Below are 24129 nucleotides of genomic sequence, written 5' to 3'. Positions count from 1 at the left end.
TTACGCATCCTCATTCCCAGAGCCTACGATCTTTTGGTCAGCGGTTGGATCGTAGGCCCTGGTAACAGCCGTTACCGGATATAGCGCATCAGGTTTTCAACAGCCAATGAAAAAAAAGATATTTTTGGATGGACCCAGAGCCACTCGTTCATAATTTAAAAAAAAAAAAACGTTGGGGCTCTGGGGACGAGAATGAGTGCTTACGCAGTCATTCAGATTGTTAGAAGCGTAAGCACTGGGGTCGAGAATGGCGAGATACCAGTATATACGTAGACCGGGAGGCGTAACGCATGCGCGTAGGTCAACGTTGTAAGACCGGCCATCTTGTCTTCTACTGTTATAAATACATGTGAGTTGCTAGTTGTCCTTTTGTGTCCTCTTTACTGACTGAAAGCAGCGCTTATCACCATGGTGGCAGCGATATTTCTTCAGCAAGGTACTAAAGTTGTTCTGGAATAAGTGTGAGCACAAGACGAAAATTTTTCCACATGGAAATGGCCCAATTTCATTTACCGCCAAATCTCGATCTGACCGATGGTAATCTGGCAGATAGTTTTAGAAAATGGAAACGTCATTTGGAAGTTTACATGGAAAGTAGTGGGCCTACTAACAAGCCGAAACAGCGCCAAACAGCGATTATTCTACATTGTGCTGGCCCGCAAATCCTCGAGGTTTTAATACGATCATTTCCAGTTTGATCAAGAAGAAGACAAACATGATCCAGCGAAAGTCCTTGAAAAGCTTGAGGAGTACTGCAACCCGCGAGAAAACGAAGTTCTCCAAAGTTTTCGCTTCTGGAATATCCCATTCTACGAGCCATTTGATGTGCTCTTAACCGAGCTACATTTCCGTGCTGCCTCGTGTAACTTCAAAGAGAAGGACTGAATGATCAGGGACAAAATTGTCTTCAGCGTCTCCGGTAAGTTGCAAGAATTGTTACTCCGTGAGACAAACCTAGATTTAAACAAAGCCGTAGAGACCTGTCGAGCTTTTGAAATCACTTCACGAAACAAAAAGGAAATGAGTGCAAGTAGTGAAGCACAGAAGACTTATAAAGTTGGTGTACAAAGCAGGTTAAAGCAGAAATGTGCTGTGAAATCTCAACAGAAATATATTCCCCGTATGCTGAAACAGTGCAAGTCACATGAAGTAGTGAAGATAAAATGTCCCGCCTGGGGGAAAACGTGCAAGCACTGCAAATGCAAGAACGCACATTTACTTAATGTAGATGGTGACTCTACCAACTCTGATAAACAGTGGTTAGTTACTGTCGTGACTGATAAAAACAAACGAGTAAGTGCTTTGATGCAAGTTAACGGCTGTGATGTTAGGTTTCAATTAGACTCTGGTGCTGGTAAGAACACAATGTGTCAGAAGTTTGTGAAGAAGTCACAAGTGAAACCCACCTCGAAGAAACTGATTATGTGGAACAAATCAAAGGTAACTCTACTGAGAGAAAATACTTTGGAAGTCTTGAATCCAAAGAATGCACAAGTGCGTGAGACTGATTTTATTGTTGTTCCAAATGATTTCAGTTGCCTCTTGGGCCTGAAAACTGTGCAAGAAATGGGACTGTTCACCATTAATGATGACAACTTCATAGCTCAAGTAGGCTTTGGTACAAATCTTTTAGGGGATTTGGGGGAAGCACAGCTGCATATTAACCCAGACGTTCCACCAAGAGCACTACCCTGCCGGAAATTACCCCTTGCATTGCAAGAAGATGTTAAACATGAACTTGAGCGACTGGTTGAAATTGGAGTTCTGATACCTTTGGAGGAACCCACAGCGTGGGTGAGTCAAATGGCTGTAGTTAAGAAATGAGATGGATCTCAAAGGATCTGTATTGACCCTCAACCGCTGAGTGATGCTCTACAACGGGAGCTCTACAGGCTGCCAACTTTAGATGATGTGCTGCCAAACCTGAACAATGCAAAAGTGTTCAGCAAACTTGAGGTTAAGCAAGCCTACTGGCATCTGTGATTGGACAAAGAATCCAGTTTACTAACAACCACGATCACCCCTTTTGGACTATGCAGATGGGCCCGACTTCCTTTTGGACTGAAGGTTAGCAGCGAAATTTTCCAAAGGAGGCTAAATGGTGCGCTCAGTGGCCTGAACAGTGTAATTTGTGTTGCAGATGACCTACTGGTGATGGGAAATGGCAATACAAAAGAAGAAGCTGACTCTGATCATGAACAGAACCTCCTCGAATGACAGAAAAGGTGCACTGAAAGAAAGATAAGGTTGAACAATGAGAAGTCCATCCTAAAGCAAACGCAGGTCAAGTTCATGGGTCACCTGATAACCAACGAAGGAGTACAGACAGACAAATCCAAAGTAGAAGCTATCCTCAGCATGCCTGCGCCCACAGATATACATGGAGTGAAGGGATTCTGTGGAATGATCCAGTACTTATCAAAGTTCCTCCCAAACCTAGCCAGTGATTTACAGCCCATACGAGACCTGACTAAAAAAAGATGTTGACTGGAATTGGTCCGTTCAATGTGAACAAGCGTTCCAGAAAGTGAAGCAGAAAATCACAGAGACAGATCTAGACAGAGACCCCCTTGCTCGTTTACTTTGATCCAGACAAGGAATTAGTCCTACAAGTAGACAGCAGCAAAGAGGGATTAGGTGCCGCCCTCCTGCAGGATGGGAAGCCAATTGAATATGCATCACGAGCACTAACAAGCGCAGAAAGGAATTGGGCGCAAATCGAGAAGGAGACTTTAGCAGTAGTGTTTGGTCTAGAACGCTTTGATCAGTACGCATATGGTAGAAGGATTGTTATTGAAAATGATCACAAGCCATTAGCTTCAATTCTAAAGAAGCCCCTCAGCCAAGCTCCTAAGAGGTTACAAGCACTGATACTGCGACTTCATCGATATGATGTTGACTTCCACTACATTGAGGGAAGCAAACTTTTTATTGCTGACGCTCTTAGCAGAGCCTATCTAGATGTCCCTGATACCCATGTCAGCCAGTGTACTACCAACACACGGAAGGAAAAAAGTGTGATTGGAGAAGAGGAACTGTGCGTACTAAACACAGCGATCGATCCTACATAATAGATGGGAAGGAAGGTATCTACAGGAGAAACAGAGTCCATTTACGCTTTAGGCAGCCTCGCTTACTCTAATCCGTCCCTCAAACATTCAGTCCCATACAGTCATACGGGAATGTTCTAAAACAATACAGTCGAACCTCTTGATTACGGACACCAAGGGGACCGGAATAAGTGTCCGCATTGTAGAGGCAAAAAAGAGGTTCGACTGTTGCCGTTGACTCGTATATGAAGGCATCGATCAACAATGGTAAAATCGTAAAATTCTCTCACGCAATCAGATAAACCATTCCTTTTAGAGCACTTAAAAGAAGAGATGAAGCAGGTTACTTTTTGTAACAGTGTTCAGTTCTTCTATATTCACTTATGCTAGAACTGGTCAGTGATGCTAACGTACAAGCTTTAAGAGAAAATAAGAGATTCTTACCTAATGACGAAACTACCAAGGAATGTTGTGCTTTCTTACAAAACGTTGTAGTGCCGCGACATATTTTTATTTACTTAAATTAGGGGCGTGTAAGGTCAACATAAAATTTGGGTGTTTCGTTGTTGTTTGTCTGCATTCACATATATACTTTTCGATATTACCACAATGACTTTATTCCCCGCCATAACTGAAAGGAGCAAACCTAGCTCCTTCAAATAACCAGCGGGTTTGCGGCCAGGTCTTAAAGCCTGAACTCAATTTCACGGCAAGCAAAAAAAAAGTATTGTCCCAAGCCTGTGTTGACGCCTAAATGTTCGTGTCTATTGAGAAATATTGCAAACAAATTGACATGTTTACTCTCTTTAAAATACACAAAGCATGCTTATCTAGGACGGGGTTGATAAACTGATGGTCTCGACATGATTGTTTGTGCACAGAACTACGACCGTGATCGTTTGTGTTAAACAGTTGCTCTATTGTTCGTCTCACCCGTTTCTGTCGAAATACACTGCTCGTGAACAATCAGTTGCTGAGGATATTACAGTAGGTCTTGGCTCTGTTCCGATTGCGTGAGAGTGTATAATCGCGTGGCTGGTTTATCATCATATACGCATGATTCTCGTCTGCCAGACAGAACGACAGACGAGATTCAAAGAATCACAGACAGACAGGCAGATACTTTTTAGATTACGGGGAAGCTCGGTTGTTATAGAGTACTGGAGTGCTTACCATTATTTTACCCAAACCACCCGGAAAGAAATTTTCGGCATAAATACGAAATGATTTAGCTTGTCTTAACAGAAGATGGATAACATGCAAAATGTATGACCATCAGCTGTAAATCCCAAAAGGAGTAATGAAAATGCATCACTTTGACCAGAAGCCCATAATTTCTGAAGTACTCCAAATGGAATGATGCGTACCATTTGATTTTCAAACTGGAATTTCCGGGTTTTCCATGTAAATGGTAAGCACCCCACTTCTCAATAGGAGCCCAAGATATATCGTAATTTTTTTTCATTTTTTCGAGAGGTGTAGGACCGCCAACGCATTTGCGACAGTGTGTGTATTCCAACTGCTCTTTAATTCAGTCTTTACAAGCATTTTTTTAAAGGAAGACCATTAGTTAAGGCCACGATCCTGCTAAGTTAAGGTAGCTTCAAACTTCTTTTGCACAATTTTCGTTACACGGAGCAGGCTATTCATAGCAGACAGAAACATCTCTTAAGGCCCTCATTCACTTACTAATTGTTTATCTAAGTATGCATTCTACTTAAGCCTATGAATGTGCCTGTGAAACTAACTGTATATGAAGCATTGAAAAAGCTGCAGAGGACGGCAGTGACTGAAGTCCTGCTGTATACATTAACGCTGGTTCTTTCTTGTGGTTGAAGAAGAAGAAGAAGAAGAAGAAGAAGAAGAAGAAGAAGAACCTTTATTGATTTATATCGCTCAGGGTAGCCCCTTCAGATGCAAAAAGCTATCTGTTATCAATGGGAGCCGTGAGCACAACAATGCACTAAAACTATAATATACATATACATTAAACTAATACTGATAATAATATAGATAGAAAACTATGTACAAATATAAGATTTAGAAGTAAATACATACGAAAGCATAACCATAGCAGAAAGAGACCAGTCCAGCAATGCAGCATCGACCGCTGGTTGTCCTCGCTATGAGAATGTTCTTTACTTAGACTAAGTACATGCAAAGTAACACAACTTTGTACTCATGTTAATCTTGTCACTGGCGATACTCTTTCAGTTATGATTAACGTACATTTGTTAGTAAAATCAGCTGCTAAAGCGCAAAAATATCCCTGTATTCGTAGGCACCACCCATCGAGGAACCCGAGTATCTCAGTCGAGATGCGCAGAAGGTATGCGCAGTAACAAAAGTAGGCACCGTCCATAACTCGGATCTTCCTTTAACTTCTTTTTGACAACACTGTATCTCAGCACCTTCAGTGCCTTGTTTCACTCAAAAGAACTTCTGTTTACTAACAATAGCGGCACCGCAATGACGTCACGAAATCCAAGATGGCCGCTCCCGGGAAATTTAAAACCGAAAGAAGGCGACAATCATAGTTAAGCGCACCTGGGCCCAGTTGTTCGAAGCATGGTTAGCGCTAACCCGGGTTAAATACCATGACAACCTATAGGTTTTAATACCTCTTAACCAATGGTTAGCGCTAACCATGCTTCGAGCAACTCAGCCCTGAATGTTATTTCTACTTCTTAAACTAAAATTTAGAATTTAGACACTATTTCCAACAATTTACCGTCCATTTGTTTTCGGAGCAGAGGTTCCCTGCGATCAGGCGCTTGTTTTTGTTTTTTATTTATTTGTTTATTTATTTATGGAAAGAGTAATATCCAAACGGGTACATGTAGATGCGGCCTTATTCTCACCGTTAAAGGGGTACGGTCATGGCGATTTTGCTGTATTTTGGTCATTAGCTCAATTATTTGACAAAGAACTTTTTTTCTAACATGAAATGTTCTCGGAGTATTGGGGAGAAAAAACTAAGGGATTCCTCAGAGAAAGAACAAATTATAATCAGTTTTAAGCGTCTTCTCTACAATACACAGGAAGAACTTGAAAAAATTGCAATCCATTTCCATCCTAGCCATCCGCAGCCAAAGATAATTAATATTAGTTTCCGTGCACCAGTAGGGTTATTGCTAACACAGCTGAATCATTATTTTGACCATTACACTAATGCAAATATGTTTTTTGGCTTTTCAAAGTGGCAGAAAAAATTGGCAACACTGTACACTGCCCCTTTAAGCCATGAAGCCCCTCCGATACCTCAAGTTTAAGCCAATGGTTAATCCACTACTGTAAAACGTGCTATTGCACTGGCAAGTTTTTCTTTGGGTAGCTGCATGTTACTCAGCATATATATAGTCAAGACCGCGTTTTTAAATTTCGATCGTGTGGATTGGAGCCTCTGCGGGCGGGAAGATATTTACAGCAACCTTTCAATTAGATACACCTAAATTAATTATTTACGGATATGTCATAACCGAGATAACATAGAAACACTAAAAACAACACCAGTGAAATTTTCTCACGCAACCAAAACACCGCAAGAACTCCAAATTTCATGGTCGCTTCGCTTGGCGAACCATTCTCCTGACAAAGGAGAGTAAACTATACAAGAATGCTGAAAAAAGTAGCCCTTCCGTAGGCTACAAGTTTTGAGAGGATACAATTTGTTTACCTAATTGAGGGAATCGCCCATTATGGCATAGAGATCCGGATGAGATTCGACTCATTGTTTTGTTTTTTAAGTCTACTTTCACGCAGAGGACTTCATTTCGTGCCGGGACTAAAAGAAGTCAAAAGCAAATGTCCTGGGGCCCGTTCCTCGAAAGTCCCGGTAACTTACCGGGCCCGATAAGTATATTTTGAAACGCTTTTTTTTAGTGATTTCAGACACAACACTCGGCCAATGTTTTCATAGAATTGTAAGATTTTAAAATTTAGTATTCAAAGCTGACAAAACTTGACTTCTGTGAAGAAATGCTTATCACCAAAGACCCTTATTGGGCCCGGTAAGTTACTGGGGCTTTCGAGAAACGGGCCCCTGGTTCCTATAACCAGAAGATGTTTGACCTGTTCTGTTCTGTTGGGCTCCATTTTATAGCAAAATTATGTACTGGGTGATTTAATTTCCATGTTAACGCTCTTTTCATCCCTCTGTTCGTGTCTTTTGAGAAACATGCACATCGACATGTACTATTCTCACTTGTCTAAACACTTGTCAACTTGTCAGGAAACTACCCCGACCTGCACTAAAACATTGTTTATTGTCCGTCCACACGTGGGAGATACCTGAAACTACAAAATTGGTCGTGATCTTTAATGTACTGGATTCCTATCATACCAGTAATATAAATAGACATAAGCATTTGGTGTGTGTTTTAAGTTTGTAACTGTTTTCTTTATTTACATCAGTCCGTGTTTTGCAAATCCAATCCATGAAAGGAATGTCGAGATTCTTCTTGATGCATGCCTGATGTATCGTCTTCCTGTCATACCACTTGTTCTGTACGATATAACGACTCTGTTGCTGCCAAATTCTCCATGGTTCTTAGTATTTCCTTTCAAGTTTTAGAGTTTCTTTGACTTAGATAATTCTTAATTCCTGTGGTTAGGACCACGGATATACGTGCCCACGTATGGCATATGGAACAAAGAAATGTATTGTCTTTTGTATTAGGTAGTTTTTCTTGCTACGTGTTTAGGAAATTAAAAACACCAGGGCCCAGTTGCTCGAAGCATGGTTAGCGCTAACCTGGGTTAAATACCATGACAACCGTATAGGTTTTAATACGTCTTAACCAATGGTTAGCGCTAACCATACTTCGAGCAACTCAGCCCAGTTCTAGTCTACGAGTCACCGCGCTAACGTCAAGTTGGTAACGTCTACCTTTTTGAGTCTAAGATCCCTCAAGTGGACACAGATGTAAGTTTTTATACTTTTTTTGTATCTAGTTGTTACTTTCGTATCAGCGAATGTTAACTTCCTCGTTTCTATAGGTTGTAATACTAGTTTCTAGTAAGTCTTGTACTTGCTACCTTAGTTACATCGGATTAAGTCAGTCCTACGTATGTTTTCTGAAGTTAGTAATAGTTTCGTACTTCGCTTCAACGGTACAATCGCTTCACTAGTAACGCTTCATTAACGTCGCTTCGTAATGGTTCAATAACGGCTGTTTTACTATAGACTTTGTCGCAAACATTGTTGTGAACAACTTCAAAGCGCGTAAAGAATTTCTGTCAACGTGGGATCAACGTATCGTCCTGTGAGTAACGTTTTGCGCTTACATTCGCTTCGAAAAATCTCTGGTTGGATTCTTCCTATAGTTCAGAACGCACCATTCAACCTAACGGTTAAAGAAAACGCTTGGTTCATCTGAATATAGGACAAAACGGCCAATGCGAAATTCGAAATGGCACGTGATCAAGAAAATTCTGCGAGCGCGTGGTCGAACACGGGACCTTTAAACGAAGACCTTTGCGGCACGGAAGGTATCGATGACAAACCAACCCAAGATGTCGAAGATTATGAACTCTCTAACGTTAATACGGTAATCACCGAAAACGTCAACACTAGTAACGAAACGGACACCGTGAAAGAAGACAAAAATGATTTGGAAGTATCGGCCTCGCGCTTCCACCAGCCCACCGAAAAGGGAATGGAGTAAAAAACACGACAACTTAAACAGGCAAACGACAGCTTCATCGGCGGTTTCCCGGAAACGTACCGACATCAAAAAGTTGATGACCGATCGTAATAATCTAAATGTTGTGAAAACGGAACTTGTTCAATTGGACAGATTAGTTCAATAATTCCACGACGCCCACAACCTCTATTATGAGGTATTGACTTCACCGGAAGACAAGGAACACGCCTCTCATCATTTTACTGGCAAGGAGAGTGACAGGTTCGAATACTGAAAGGAAGTAGTTAATTGGGTTTTGGAGTGCGAAGCAAAGATTAGCGAACGTTTAGACAGATTATTTGAAGTGGATAGGCGGTCACGCAGGTCACGCTCAACACGTTCGTCACGTGCACCACGCCCCTCTATCTCTGCTCAGTCGGCTCGCATAAAAGAAAAAGCCAAAGTCGCCGAACTCATGGTAGAACGCTCGATGCTTGACGAAAGACTAAAATTGAAAGCCGCAAAAGAGTAATTACAGCTTGATCTCGAGATTGCCAAAGCCAAAACAAGAGAACAGGCGTTCACGGCATTAGAAGAAGATCAGAAACCGGGATTACCGACACGTGATGACGAATCTAGGGATTCATTCCTCGTGTTACCAACGCCCGCCTCTGATCGTAAACAAGAACCACTGCCACCACATGTAAACACTCTGGTTGGCTTGGCTGCAGTCAAAAACGAATTAAAACGCAATGAGAAAAAAGAACCTCAACAACTCAACTCAGCATCTGAATTCTATTACCGTGCCTTTCCCACCAAAATTAAGGTTAAACGGTACCTTCAGAGGTGTCTTCAGAAGTGTCTCGCGTCCAAGCGATGTAGTGCGTCCGGTTTAAACTGTAGATACCTGAACCCTAATATCAAATTAAAGCTTATAGAACTGGCTATCCAACTAAACCAAGAATTTTGAAATAAAATGAATTGCCGAATTTTTAGCGCTGTTTTCTCGAATAAATTTTTTTCACTTGGAGGAGCCACTTCAAAGAGCTAAAACTCAAAAGGAATTTGTTCGTTTGCCTTCAAACTTGAACAGTAGCTAGTTTAACATATAAACAAAAAAAACCTATCTGCGAATTTTTTCTTTCGAAATATTTTTTCTTCGAGAGCGATTTTTGTAAGATTACTCCACATTTTTTTCATTCTATTTCGAAAATGCTCTATAACTTTTCACTGCGATTGAATATGGCAAAACGCAGACACGTTTTTTTAGCGCTTTGAGGCGGGAAACTGAGGAGCAAATTAAATTAGCAAAAAACAAAATTCACTTTGACTTGTAGCTTTAAAAAGGTGATTCGGACGCTCGCAAACTGAGGTCGTGAAAAATTCGATAATTCATTTTATTTCAAAATTCTTGGTATAGTTTAATAGCCAGCTCTATAAGCTTTAATTTGATATGGGGGTTTAGGTATCTACAGTTTAAACTGGACGCGCTACATCGCTTAAACGCGAGTCACCTCTGAAGGTACTAGGTAACCTTAAACCGGAAATGCCTGGCGTACAGAAAAACGATGAAGAACTTTTGAAAGAAGTTTTCAAAATTCAGCAAGACCAAATACAGAACATGATTTTATCACAACAACAACCAGCTACCGCCGTTACTCTCTTCCAGCCGGAAATACCTAAGTTCAGCGGAGATCTGATGAAATACAAAACGTTCATCATGGCTTTCGATGCGCGCATACAGTCGAGAGTAGCAAGCGATGCAGACCGTCTGTACTACCTCGACCAACACCTCACCGGCGAGCCGAAAGACCTGATCGGTGGTTGCCTGCACATCGAAAGCTACGCAGAAGCACGTTAACTTCTCGAAAAGGAAAAAGACGACCCATACAAGGTGTCTAACGCATTCACGCAGAAGCTCTCCAGTTGGCCAGTTATTAAATACGATGATGGCCCAGCGCTAAAGCGCTCCTCGTTCTTCCTCACCAAATGCAACAACGCCATGAAAATCATCGCACACATGGCAGTAGTAAACCATCCACCGAACATGCAATCAATCGTTCAGAAATTGCCGAACAACTTGCAAACGAAGTGGCGCGAAACCGTAGTAAAAGTCAGACAGAAGGACGGAAAGATTGCTGACTTCGGAGATCTGACCAAATTTATGGAGTACGCCGCGGAATCTGCGAACGACCCGATCTCCCTCTTCACACAGGGCCGGGTATTCCCGCCAAAACGCTGCTGCGTCCCGATGCTCTCTGTGCCACAAGTCACATGACCTTGAAGAATGTGAAGACTTCAGAAAGAAATCTGTTGACCAACGGAAGTCCTTTCTGACCGAGAAGTTCTTGTGTTTTGGTTGCTACGGAAAAAAACACTTTTCACGAAGTTGCAGAAAGAAACGAGTATGTAAAAAGTGCAAAGGACCGCACCCTACGCTACTGCACGAAGACGGCTTCTCGCCAAAGAAAGAAAACAGTACCGGTGACTCCAACGGCGGTAAAGAACGCGAGCGAGAAGACCGTTAGAGTGAACAACGCGTGCACCGATATTCCGCAGGACAGTAACGAAGTTACCATTCTGCAAACGATCCTGCCTGTATTGATCACTGACAAGAACACCAACAAAACAGTGAAGAGCTACGCTTTCTATGACAATGGCAGTGGAGGCTGCTTTCTCACCGAACGTTTGAGAAAGCGTTTGGAAGTACCAGGAACAAAGACGGCATTGCAGCTTGGGGAGATGCATGGGCAAAGCCTCGTGGAAAGAACCGTCCTCGAAGATTTGGTCATTACTGACCTGAACGGCAAATGTCCTATCGAACTACCACGAGCCTACACCAGAGACGAGATTCCTGTTGACCTTGACCAGATCCCGGCTCCTAAAATTGTCAGACTTCTTAATCATCTTGAAGAAATCGCTAGCGAAATCCCTGCCTATGATTCAAGCATAGATATTAGTCTACTTATAGGAAGCAACTGCCCAGCTGCGCTTGCCTCGCTCAGTGTGGTGTCATACGAAGGTGACGGTCCTTATGCTGTAAAGCTGAAACACGGTTGGACGGTCAGCGGACCACTGCACGTTATCACGGAATCAGCAACAAACAGAGTGACCGTGAACAGGATCACCGTCAGAGAAGTGCAAAACGTAAAGGAAATCATCACTCCCAAGTCACTATTTCAATTGTTCGAGCTGGACTTCAGCGAAAGGGCTTCAAGCAACCTTCCAGAGGACTTAAGTCATTCTCACGAAGATAGAAGGTTTCTGTCGAAAGCCTCGAACGACATCATGTACGTGGAAGGCCGCTATGAAATACCGCTCCCCTTTCAATCGCCAGCAAGCTTTCAAGAGAGCGCTGTGGCAAAGGAAGAAGATGCTACGAAGCGAACGTTGCCGAAATGATTATGTAGCTTTCATCACCGAGATGATCGACAAAGGATACGCAGAGAAAGTCCCTCGTAAATCGCTCCAAATCGTTCCAGACAAAGCACGGCGTGTACCATCCAAAGAAGCCGGAGAAAATCCGAGTGGTGTTTGACTGAAGTGCCAAGTTTGCTGGAACTTTGCTAAACGATCAACTACTGCAAGGCCCAGACCTAACTAACTCTCTAGTTGGTGTCCTAACTCGTTTCAGACAAGAGCCAGTAGCCTTTATGGATGACATAGAGGATATGTTCTACCAAGTTCGAGTTCCTGCCTACCAGCGTGATTTCCTACGATTTCTGTGGTGGCCAGGTGGAAATTTGAACGCCGAAATTGAAGAGTACTGAATGATGGTTCATCCGTTTGGAGCCGTCTCTTCGCCCAGCTGCTCTTAATTCGTCTTGCGCACGACAGCTAATGGAAACGAAGAAGAAAACGGAAGTGAAGTCACACAAACATTGCGCCGCAACTCTTATGTTGATGACTGTTTACGATCCGTTAATACGGAAGCTAAAGCCAAGGACCAGATCGACCGTTTGCGCCAAGCATGCGGTAAAGGCGGATTTCCTCTAACGAAGTTTATCTGCAACCGACGGAGTGTCATGGAGTCCATACCGGAAGAGGAACGTTCTAAACACGTCAAAACGCTGGATTTGAATTATGACGATCTTCCCATAGAACGTGCACTTGGTGTACAATGGTGCGTCGAACCTGACACCTTCAAGTTTCGCATCACCGTAAAAGACAAGCCAGTCACGAGAAGAGGAATACTCTCTGTTGTCTCCTCCATCTACGATCCCCTCGGGTTCGCTGCACCATTCACTCTAACTGCAAAGAAACTACTCCAGGACCTCTGCAGAGAAGAAAGACTTAGTTGGGACGAAGAACTTCCCGACACTTACCGCATGCGCTGGGAAAAGTGGCGAAACGAACTACCACTGCTCGAACGCTTAACCGTTCCTCGCTGTGTAAAGCCAACGGAGTTCGGAGAGGTGACGTCCAGACAAATCCACGTTTTCTCAGACGCAAGTACCGTGGGTTATGGCTCAGTGGCTTATCAACGACTTTGCGACAACGAAGGTCGCATACACTGTTCATTTCTAATGGGAAAAGCGCGCCTTGCCCCCATCAAATCAGTAACTATCTCACGCCTTGAACTGACTGCTGCCACCGTCTCTGTTCGCCTCGGCGAGATTCTCAAGAAAGAACTAGACCATAAACCTGAAACCGTGCAGTATCACACCGTCCGTTACAGTACTGCGGTACATCGCGAACGATCAGAAACGATTCCAAGTTTACGTTGCGAACCGCGTCCAGCTTATGCGTAACCTATCCGATCCTAGCTAGTGGAGGTACGTGGACAGGAAGGAGAATCCCGCTGACGAAGCCTCGCGCGGACTGGACGCTAAAACGTTAATCGAACAACAACGATGGCGGATTGCACAACAGTTCCTGTGGCAACCGGAGAAAGAATGGCCAGCACAGCCGCACAGCCGTTAGAAGAGGCAGAACTCGCAATCATTCGCTTCACACAATTCCAGAGCTTCGAAAAGGAGCTGCAGACCCTGGAGCAAGCAAGAAACAACAAACCCAAACATGAAGAACAGTCACGCTCCAAGAAAAACGAAATCCAAGTAGGAAAGACCAGCTCCATTTACCGCCTAGACCCGTTCATGGTCTCTTGCGCGTTGGTGGTCGATTAACCAACGCTGACATCCCGCAGGAATCAAAGCATCCCTTTATCCTGCCTCGCAAGAGCAACGTGGCAACGTTAATCATCTGTCACGCACACGAACGACTTGGACACGCAGGGCGTGGACATCTTCTCGCACGGCTACGCGAGAAGTACTGGATTGTTGGAGCAGACTCTGCAGAGCGCCAACTTATCTCCTCGTGCGTCACATGCCGTCGCCACCGAGCCCCGCCTCAGGACCAGAAAATGGCTGATCTACCACCGGACAGACTGACACCAGCACCGCCCTTCAGTTATGTTGGAGTGGATTTCTTCGGTCCGTACGTTACAAAGGAAGGCCGCAAGGAACGAAAACGATACGGAGCACTATTCACATACCTTGTGAGCAGAGCAGTTCATATCGAAGTCGCTAACTCGCTCGAAACAGACTCGTTCCTGAACACACTGCGTCGTTTTATCGCCCGTCGAGGCTCTGCGCTCGAGATTAGAACTGACAACGGAACCAACTTTGTTGGCGCAACGAGAGAGCTTCGTGAAGCCATGGAGGAAATTGATCACAACAAGATCACCGAGAAGCTCCGCCAACAGCAGGTTGACTGGACGTTCAACCCGCCTGCTGGCAGCGACATGGATGGAATTTGGGAACGACAGATACGGACAACGAGAAGGATCCTCAATACTCTACTCCGTCTAGACGACGAATCTTTAGAGACCTTGACGTGCGAGGTTGAATCTATCATCAACTCAAGACCTATCACCGCCACCTCAAGTGATTCCAAACGCCCTTTCCCGCTATCACAGAGTCAGATCTTGACAATGAAGACAAGTATTGCTCTCCCCCCCTCCCAGCAAGTTTCAACGTAATGACGCCTATATGCGCCGCCGTTGGCGTAGAGTTCAGTACCTGTGTAACCTGTTCTAGTCGTGGTGGAAAAAAGAGTACCTGCCCACACTTCAGCAGCGGCCAAAGTGGAATCAGGAGAAACGGAACATAATAAAAACGAGCCGAGAAATGACTGGTCAATGGGCGTCGTCGTGAAAGAGGAACCAGATTCCAAGGGTTTCGTCAGGAGTGCATTTGTTAAGACAGAGACTTCAGAGCTGCGCCGACCAGTGCACAAACTTGTCCTTAAACTGACTGCAGAAGACAGGATGGATACCTCTGACGACAGCAAAGATGTTGACAAGTGCAAAGATTGAAAAATAGACTGAACATTGTTCTTAGTAGCAATGAACATTATTTGAACATTTTAAGTGTATTATTAACTTTTAGCTTTAAAAAAACCTTAGGTTAATTCTAGGTTTAGAATTTTACTCAGCCTTTTGTATTTTGCCATTTGCTGCTAAATTCTTTGACTTAGATAATTCTTAATTGCTGTGGTTAGGACAACGGATTTACGTGCCCACGTATGGCATATGGAACAAAGAAATGTATTATCTTTTGTATTAGGTAGTTTTTCTTGCTACGTGTTTAGGAAATTAGAAAACACGTGTTCTAGTCTACGAGTCACCGCGCTAACGTCAAGTTTGTAGCGTCTACCTTTTTGAGTCTAAGATCCCTTAAGTGGACACAGATGTAAGTTTTAATACTTTTTTGTATCTAGTTGTTACTTTCGTATCAGCGAACGTTTACTTTCGTTTCTATAGTTTGTAATACTAGTTTCTAGTAAGTCTTGTACTTGCTACCTTAGTTACATCTGATTAAGTCAGTCCTACGTATGTTTTCTGAAGTTAGTAATAGTTTCGTACTTAGTCTATAGTTTTTATTTCGTTATTTCTTAGTTTTCGAAACCGCTTCGCTTTACAATCGCTTCAAATACAACTGCTGGAACGGTACAATCGCTTCACTAGTAACGCTTTATTAACGTCGCTTCGTAATGGTTCAATTAAGGCTGTTTTACTATAGACTTTGTCGCAAACATTGTTGTGAACAACTTCAGAGCGTGTATAGTAAAGAATTTCTGTCAACGTGGGATCAACGTTTCTTCCTGTGAGTAACGTTTTGCGCTCACGTTCGCTTCGAAAAATCTCTGGTTAGATTCCTCCTATAGTTCAGAACGCACCATTCAACCTAACGGTTAAAGAAAACGCTTGGTTCATCTGAATATAGGACAAAACGGCCAATCCGAAATTCGAAATGGATCGTGATCAGGAAAATTCTGCGAGCGCGTGGTCGAACAAAGGACCTTTAAACGAAGACCTTTGCGGTACGGAAGGTATCGATGAGAAACCAACCCAAGATGTCGAAGATTATGAACTCTCTAACGCTAATACGGTAATCACCGAAAACGTCAACACTATTAACGAAACGGACACCGTGAAAGAAGACAAAAAGGATTTGGAAGTATCGGCCTCGCGCTTCCACCAGCCCACCGAAAAGGGAATGGAGTAAAAAACACAACTTAAACAGGCAAACGACAGCTTTATCGGCAGTTTCCCGCAAACGTACCGACATCAAAAAGTTGATGACCGATCGTAATAATCTAGATGTTGTGAAAACGGAACTTGTTCTATTGGACAGATTAGTTCAACAATTCCACGACGCCCACAACCTCTATTATGAGGCATTGACTTCACCGGAAGACAAGGAACACGTCTCTCAACATTTGACTGACAAGGAGAGTGGCAGGTTCGAATACTAAAAGGAAGTAGTTAATTGAGTTTTGGAGTGCGAAGCAAAGATTAGCGAACGTTTAGACAGATTATTTGAAGTGGATAGGCGGTCACGCAGGTCACGCTCAACACGTTCGTCACGTGCATCACGCTCCTCTAGCCCTATCCCTGCTTAGTCGGTTCGGATAAAAGAAAAGCCAAAGTCGCCGAACTCATGGTAGACCGCTCGATGCTTGACGAAAGACTAAAATTGAAAGCCGCAAAAGAGCAAATACAGCTTGATCTCGAGATTGCCACAGCCAAAGCAAGAGAACAGGCGTTCACGGCATAAGAAGAAGAACAGAAACCGGAATTACCGACACGTGATGACGAATCTCGGGATTCATTCCTCGCGTTTAATACCAACGCCCTCCTCTGATCGTAAACAAGAACCACTGCCATCACCTGTAAACACTCTGATTGGCTTGGCTGCAGTCAAACACGAATTAAAACGCAATGAGAAAAAAGAACCTCAACAACTCAACTCAGCACCTGAATTCTATTACCGTGCCTTTCCCACCAAAATTAAACCGGAAACGCCTAGCGTATAGAAAAACGATGAAGAGCTTTTGAAAGAAGTTTTCAAAATTCAGCAAGACCAAATACAGAACATGATTCCATCACAACAACAACTAGCTACCGCTGTTACTCTCCGTCAGCCGGAAGAACCTAAGTTCAGCGGAGATCTGATGAAATACAAAACGTTCGATGCGCGCATACAGTCGAGAGTAGCAAGCGATGCAGACCGTCTGAACTACCTCGACCAACACCTCACCGGCGACCCGAAAGACCTCATCGGTGGTTGCCTGCACATCGAACCTGACGAAGGCTACGCAGAAGCACGTTAACTTCTCGAAAAGGAAAACGACGACCCATACTAGGTGTCTAAGGCATTCATGCAGAAGCTCTCCAGTTGGCCAGTTATTAAATAAGATGATGGACCAGCGCTAAAGTGCTTCTCGTTCTTCCTCACCAAATGCAACAACGCCATGAAAACAATCGTGCACATGGCAGTAGTAAACCATCCACCGCACATGCAACCAATCGTTCAGAAATTGCCAAACAACCTGCAAACAAAGTGGCGCGAAACCATAGTAAATGGCAGGCGGAAGGACGGGAAGATTGCTGACTTCGGAGATCTGACCAAATTTGTGGAGTACGCCGCGGAATCTGCGAACGACCCGATCTCCCTCTTCAGACGGGGCCGGGTATTCCCGCCAAAACGCTGCTGCGTCCCGATGCTCTCTGTGCCACACGTCACATGACCTTGAAAAATGTGAAGACTTCAGAAAGAAATTCGTTGACCAACGGAAGTCCTTTCTGACCGAGAAGTTCTTGTGTTTTGGTTGCTACGGAGAAAACCACTTCTCAAGAAGTTGCAGAAAGAAACGAGTATGTCAGCAGTGCAAAAGACCGCACCCTACGCTACTGCATGAAGACGGCTTCTCGCCAAAGAAAGAAAACAGTACCGGTGACCCCAACATAAAGAACACGAGCCAGAAGACCCTTAGAGTGAACAACACGTGCACCGATATTCCGCAGGACAGTATCGAAGTTACCATTCTGCAAACGATCCTGCCTGTATTGATCACTGACAAGAACACCAACAAGACAGTGAAGACCTATACACTTTCTATGACAATGGCAATTGAGGCTGCTTTTTCACCGAACGTTTGAGAGAGCGTTTGAAAGTACCAGGACCAAAGACAGCATTGCAGCTTGGGGCGATGCATGGTCAAAGCCTCGTGGAAAGAACCGTCGTCGAAGATTTGGTCATTACTGACCTGAACGGCAAATGTCCTATCGAGCTACCACGAGCCTACATCAGAGACGAGATTCCTGTTGACCTTGACCAGATCCCGGCTCCTGAAATTTTCAGACGTCTTAATCATCTTGAGGAAATCGCTAGCGAATGATTCAAGCATAGATATAAGTCTACTTATAGGAAGCAACTGCCCAGCTGCGCTTGCCTCGCTCAGTGTGGTGCCATACGAGGGTGACGGTCCTTATGCTGCAAAGCTGAAACACAGGTGGACGGTCAGCAGACCACTGCACGTTATCACGGAATCAGCAACAAACAAAGTAACTGTAAACAGAATCACCGTCAGAGAAGTGCAAAACGTAAAGGAAATCATCACTCCCAAGTCGCCATTACAAGTGTTCGAGCTGGACTTCAGCGAAAAGGCTTCAAGCAACCTTCCAGAGGACTTAAGTCATTCTCACGAAGATAGAAGATTTCTGTCGAAAGTCTCGAACGACATCATGCACGCGGAAGGCCGCTATGAAATACCGCTCCCCTTTCAATCGCCAGCAAGCTCAAGCTTTCAAGAGAGCGCTGTGGCAAAGGAAGAAGATGCTACAAAGCAAACGTTACCGAAATGATTATGTAGCTTTCATCACCGAGATGATCGACAAAGGATACGCAGAGAAAGTCCCTCGTAAATCGCTCCAAATCCTTCCAGACAAAGCACGGCGTGTACCATTCAAAGAAGCCGGAGAAAATCCGAGTGGTGGTTGACTGAAGTGCCAAGTTTGCTGGAACTTCGCTAAACGATCAACTACTGCAAGGCCCAGACCTAACTAACTCTCTAGATGGTGTCCTAACTCGTTTCAGACAAGAGCCAGTAGCCTTTATGGATGACATTGAGGCTGTGTTCTACCAAGTTCGAGTTCCTGCCTACCAGCGTGATTTCCTACGATTTCTGTGGTGGCCAGGTGGAGATTTGAACGCCGAAATTAAAGAGTACCGAATGATAGTTCATCCGTTCGCAGCCGTCTCTTCGCCCAGCTGCTCTTAATTAATTCGTCTTGCGCACGACAGCTAACGAAAACAAAGAAGTGCGTCGAACCTGATACCTTCAAGTTTCGCATCACCGTGAAAGACAAGCCGGCCACGAGAAGAGGAATACTCTCTGTTGTCTCCTCTATCTACGATCCCCTCGGATTCGCTGCACCATTCACTCTAACTGCAAAGAAACTACTCCAGGACCTCTGCAGAGAAGAAAGACTTAGTTGGGACGACGAACTTCCTGCATGCGCTGGGAAAAGTGGCGAAACGAACTACCACTGCTCAAACTCTTAACCGTTCCTCGCTGTGTAAAGCCAACGGAGTTCGGAGAGGTGACGTCCAGACAAATCCACGTTTTCTCAGACGCAAGTACCGTGGGTTATGGCTCAGTGGCTTATCAACGACTTTGCGACAACGAAGGTCGCATACACTGTTCATTTCTAATGGGAAAAGCGCGCCTTGCCCCCATCAAATCAGTAACTATCTCACGCCTTGAACTGACTGCTGCCACCGTCTCTGTTCGCCTCGGCGAGATTCTCAAGAAAGAACTAGACCATAAACCTGAAACCGTGCAGTATCACACCGTCCGTTACAGTACTGCGGTACATCGCGAACGATCAGAAACGATTCCAAGTTTACGTTGCGAACCGCGTCCAGCTTATGCGTAACCTATCCGATCCTAGCTAGTGGAGGTACGTGGACAGGAAGGAGAATCCCGCTGACGAAGCCTCGCGCGGACTGGACGCTAAAACGTTAACCGAACAACAACGATGGCTGATTGGACCACAGTTCCTGTGGCAACCGGAGAAAGCATGGCCAGCACAGCCGCTAACACTTGGTGAAATCCCAAGTGAAGATGTAGAAGTCAAGAAAGAAGGGAATGTCTGTGCAACAACGATCACCGACCCTGCACATGCAAATACAGTTACGAAGCTACAGCAACATTACTCCAGCTGGTACCGCTTAAAGAAGGCCGTCGCAGTGTACATGCGAGTGAAAGCTGTTTTCAGGGAACGCAGGTCACAAAGAATGAACGATCAGCCAAACAAGCTTAACGAAGACCGTTCACCGCTCACCGTTCAGGGGTTAGAAGATGCAGAACTCGTAATCATTCGCTTCACACAGTTCCAGAGCTTCGAAAACGAGCTACGGACCCTGGAGCAAGCAAGCAACAACAAACTCAAACATGAAGAACAGTCACGCTCCAAGATAAACGAAATCCCAGTAGGAAAGACCAGCTCCATTTACCGCCTAGACCCGTTCATGGTCTCTTGCGCGTTGGTGGTCGATTAACCAACGCTGACATCCCGCAGGAATCAAAGCATCCTTTTATCCTGCCTCGCAAGAGCAACGTGGCAACGTCAATCATCTGTCACGCACACGAACGACTTGGACACGCAGGGCGTGGACATCTTCTCGCACGGCTACGCGAGAAGTACTGGATTGTTGGAGGAAACTCTGCAGTGCGCCAACTTATCTCCTCGTGCGTCACATGCCGTCGCCACCGAGCCCCGCCTCAGCACCAGAAAATGGCTGATCTACTACCGGACAGACTGACACCGGCACCGCCCTTCACTTATGTTGGACTGGATTTCGTCGGTCCGTACGTTACAAAGGAAGGCAAACGATACGGAGCACTATTCACATGCGTTGTGAGCAGAGCAGTTCATATCGAAGTCACTAACTCGCTCGAAACAGACTTGTTCCTGAACGCACTGCGTCGTTTTATCGCCCGTCGAGGCTCTGTGCGCGAGATTAGAAGTGACAACGGAACCAACTTTGTTGGCGCAACGAGAGAGCCTCGTGAAGCCATGGAGGAAATGGATCACAACGAGATCGCCGAGAAGAACCCCCAAGGGCAGGTTGACTGGACGTTCAACACGCCTGTTGCCAGCAACATGGATGGAGTTTGGGAACGACAGATACGAACGAGAAGGATCCTCAATACTCTACTCCGCGATAATGGCAGCCGTCTAGACGTCGAATCTTTACAGACCTTGACGTGCGAGGTTGAATCTATCATCAACTTAAGACCTACCACTGCCACCTCAAGTGATTCCAAAGACCCTTTCCCGCTATCACAGAACCAGATCCTGACAATGAAGACAAGTATTACTCTTCCCCCTCCCGGCAAGTTTCAACGAAATGGTGCCTATATGCGCCGCCGTTGCCGTAGAGTTCAGCACCTGTGTAACCTGTTCTGGTCGCGGTGGAAAAAAGAGTACCTGCCCGCACATCAGCAGATGCCCAAGTGATATCAGGAGAAACGGAACATGATGAAAACGAGCCGAGAAATGACTGGTCAATGGGCGTCGTCGTGAAAGAGGAACCAGATTCCAAGGGTTTCGTCAGGAGTGCATTTGTTAAGACAGAGACGTCAGAGCTCCGCCGACCAGTACACAAGCTTATCCTTACACTGACTGCAGAAGACAGGATGGATACCTCTGACGACAGCAAAGATGTTGACGAGTGCAAAGATTGAAAAATAGACTGAACGTTGTTCTTAGTAGCAATGAACATTATTTGCACACTTTAAGTGCATTACTAACTTTTAGCTTTAAAAAAAAAAACCTTAGGTTAATTCTAGGTTTAGAATTTTGCTCAGCCTTTTGTATTTTGCCATAGTGTGTTACACGGCTTACAGTGTTTAAGGGACCGGGAAGGTTGCTGCTAAATTCTTTGACTTAGATCATTCTTAATTCCTGTGGTTAGGACAACGGATATACGTGCCCACGCACGGCATATGGAACAAAGAAATGTATTATCTTTTGTATTAGGTAGTTTTTCTTGCTACGTGTTTAGGAAATTAAAAACACCAGTTCTAGTCCACGAGTCACCGCGCTAACGTCAAGTTTGTAACGTCTACCTTTTTGAGTCTAAGATCCCTCAAGTGGACACAGATGTAAGTTTTTATACTTTTTTTGTATCTAGTTGATACAAAAGTGACTTTCGTATCAGCGAACGTTTTACTTTCGTTTCTATAGTTTGTAATACTAGTTTCTAGTAAGTCTTGTACTTGCTACCTTAGTTACATCGGATTAAGTCAGTCCTACGTGTGTTTTCTGAAGTTAGGAATAGTTTCGTACTTAGTCCAACTATAGTTTTTATTTCGTTATTTCTTAGTTTTCGAAACCGCCTCGCTTTACAATCGCTTCAAATACAACTGCTGGAACGGTACAATCGCTTCACTAGTAACGCTTTATTAACGTCGCTTCGTAATGGTTCAATTAAGGCTGTTTTACTATAGACTTTGTCGCAAACATTGTTGTGAACAACTTCAGAGCGTGTATAGTAAAGAATTTCTGTCAACGTGGGATCAACGTATCGTCCTGTGAATAACGTTTTGCGCTCACAGACTCATGCAGTCTACTGAGTGAAGAAATGGCGGGTATTTTAGGGTATCAAGACAAAACTAAACATCTGTAAACATAACTTAAACAGGCAAAGCACCGTTACCGAACGTTCTTCTTTTCGGTTTTCCCCATGAAACACCGCGATATAACAGAAAATGGGAGCGTTCTGAGGAATTGTTCATTGCTTCATGACAACATCAGCTGAAGAAGCCATATTTTCAGTATTTGATGCGTTGTGATTCCAATATTTATGATACAGGCTGTGATTACTGGCTTGACTTCTAGCAAATTAAGGCTGTTTCTTGCTGAAATTACTGCAAAATTATGATATAGGCCAAGAAAATTTTAACTCTATCATGTGCGTGTTGACATCAGTGACCTAAATGGTGGTTCGCCGCTGAGAACTGAGTTGTTTTTCAAAAATGATTTTCGGGCTTTCAGTTAACCATAATCTCATGAAAGTGCGAATAAGAGATTCCCTAGAGTAAAAGGGAATGAAAGTTTAGTTTGAATATGGCTTGAGAAGACTGAAACAGAATTGCAACCTTGCACCAAGGATATTTCAGAAAAGGGTTAGCGTCGAGGTATGCACTTCGTGTTCCCAGAAAGTTTGTCTTCAGCGAAGAAGCCCAAATTTCTTTTATGCATTTAATAACCAAATATAAAAGAAGGCTTTTACCTACTGGAAGTTTAGTACCTAAGCACAGACTATTAAGCCTGCTCCAATTTGTTTGACAAGTTGAGCTCGCTTGGCAAATACAAAGAGGAAAGAAAGTAAGGAATTCCAAAGGCACGAACGGAATGGAAGAGTGTCCCTTGAAAAGCGCTGAAACGTTCCTTTTTGGGCTGAATTTTCAGCCTGCCATGAATTTGAAGACAGGTGTCACACGAGTATGCACGGCTTTGTTTTCTTTGACTAGGAAGGCATGTGAGACTTGGCGGCCAGTAGTCCACATAATTGCATCTTCAAAGCCCTTTGACCTGTCAAATGGTCGATAAAACATCACATGCAGTGGTTTTAAACCCGATAAAACCTCCTCCTTATTAGTATGTGGTGTTTAATGTTTTTGTCGTATGCTAATTTCCAACGTTCAAGAGTTATGAACTCTCTTGACACATGCTTTTCCAGGAATGTTTTTGAAGCCGTTCAGAACACTCGAAGCTCGTGTTTTATCGGGTCTAAAACCATTCGGCTGCGCCTCGTGGTTTTAAGTTCCGATAAAACACTGCTGCTCGTGTTTTAAACATTACTTAAAAGCCTCTCGTTCAATAACTGCAGACTAATATGTTATCGTACAGATCGTTTTTCGACTGATTATAAAATCTGAAGACTTGACGGCCAGTAGTCCACTTAATTGCATCTTAAAGCCTCTCGTTTAATAACATCAGACTAATCTATTGATCAGCATAGTTGGCTTTAATATAATTGCGTGTAATTTATACTGGTATCGGTTTTTGACTGATTATAAAATCAAAGATAGGTCAGAAATCTTCTTTATCCAATATGACCCCTATCAGTAATGATGAGCAAATGTGATCGTTTTTG

The 24129-nt window shown here is 44.0% G+C and overlaps 2 protein-coding genes and 1 long non-coding RNA gene across 3 annotated transcripts; all 3 read left to right on the top strand.

The window, feature by feature from the left end:
- Nucleotides 1–7890: 7890 nt before the first annotated feature.
- Nucleotides 7891–17143, top strand: LOC146479720 (uncharacterized). Its single transcript, XR_014864872.1, has 2 exons — nt 7891–7974; nt 15573–17143. It is a non-coding gene; the product is annotated as an uncharacterized LOC146479720 (long non-coding RNA).
- LOC146479721 (uncharacterized) lies at nt 12099–13425 on the top strand. Its single transcript, XM_085110300.1, has 2 exons — nt 12099–12132; nt 12512–13425. The coding sequence occupies exons 1-2, from the start codon at nt 12099–12101 to the stop codon at nt 13423–13425; spliced, it is 948 nt and encodes a 315-aa protein (XP_084966426.1).
- Nucleotides 17144–20759: 3616 nt separating the features above from the next.
- Nucleotides 20760–21485, top strand: LOC146479719 (uncharacterized). Its single transcript, XM_085110299.1, has one exon. It carries the CDS (start codon nt 20760–20762, stop codon nt 21483–21485), a length of 726 nt encoding a protein of 241 aa, XP_084966425.1.
- Nucleotides 21486–24129: the final 2644 nt, after the last annotated feature.

This window comes from Pavona decussata, unplaced genomic scaffold (genome assembly GCF_977016875.1).
Source record: "Pavona decussata unplaced genomic scaffold, jaPavDecu1.1 SCAFFOLD_58, whole genome shotgun sequence".
Taxonomy (NCBI): Eukaryota; Metazoa; Cnidaria; class Anthozoa; order Scleractinia; family Agariciidae; genus Pavona; species Pavona decussata.
The sequence above is the reverse complement of the archived record's forward strand: the minus strand, read 5'-3'. Positions and strand labels throughout refer to the sequence as shown.

Bases quoted from the DNA above. Each gene is read 5' to 3' on its own strand.
- LOC146479719 (XM_085110299.1), top strand. From the start codon at position 20,760: ATGGCTGATCTACTACCGGACAGACTGACACCGGCACCGCCCTTCACT.
- LOC146479721 (XM_085110300.1), top strand. From the start codon at position 12,099: ATGATCGACAAAGGATACGCAGAGAAAGTCCCTC. The intron at 12,133-12,511 runs GTAAATCGCTCC...TGCGCACGACAG, and splicing joins ATACGCAGAGAAAGTCCCTC to CTAATGGAAACGAAGAAGAA.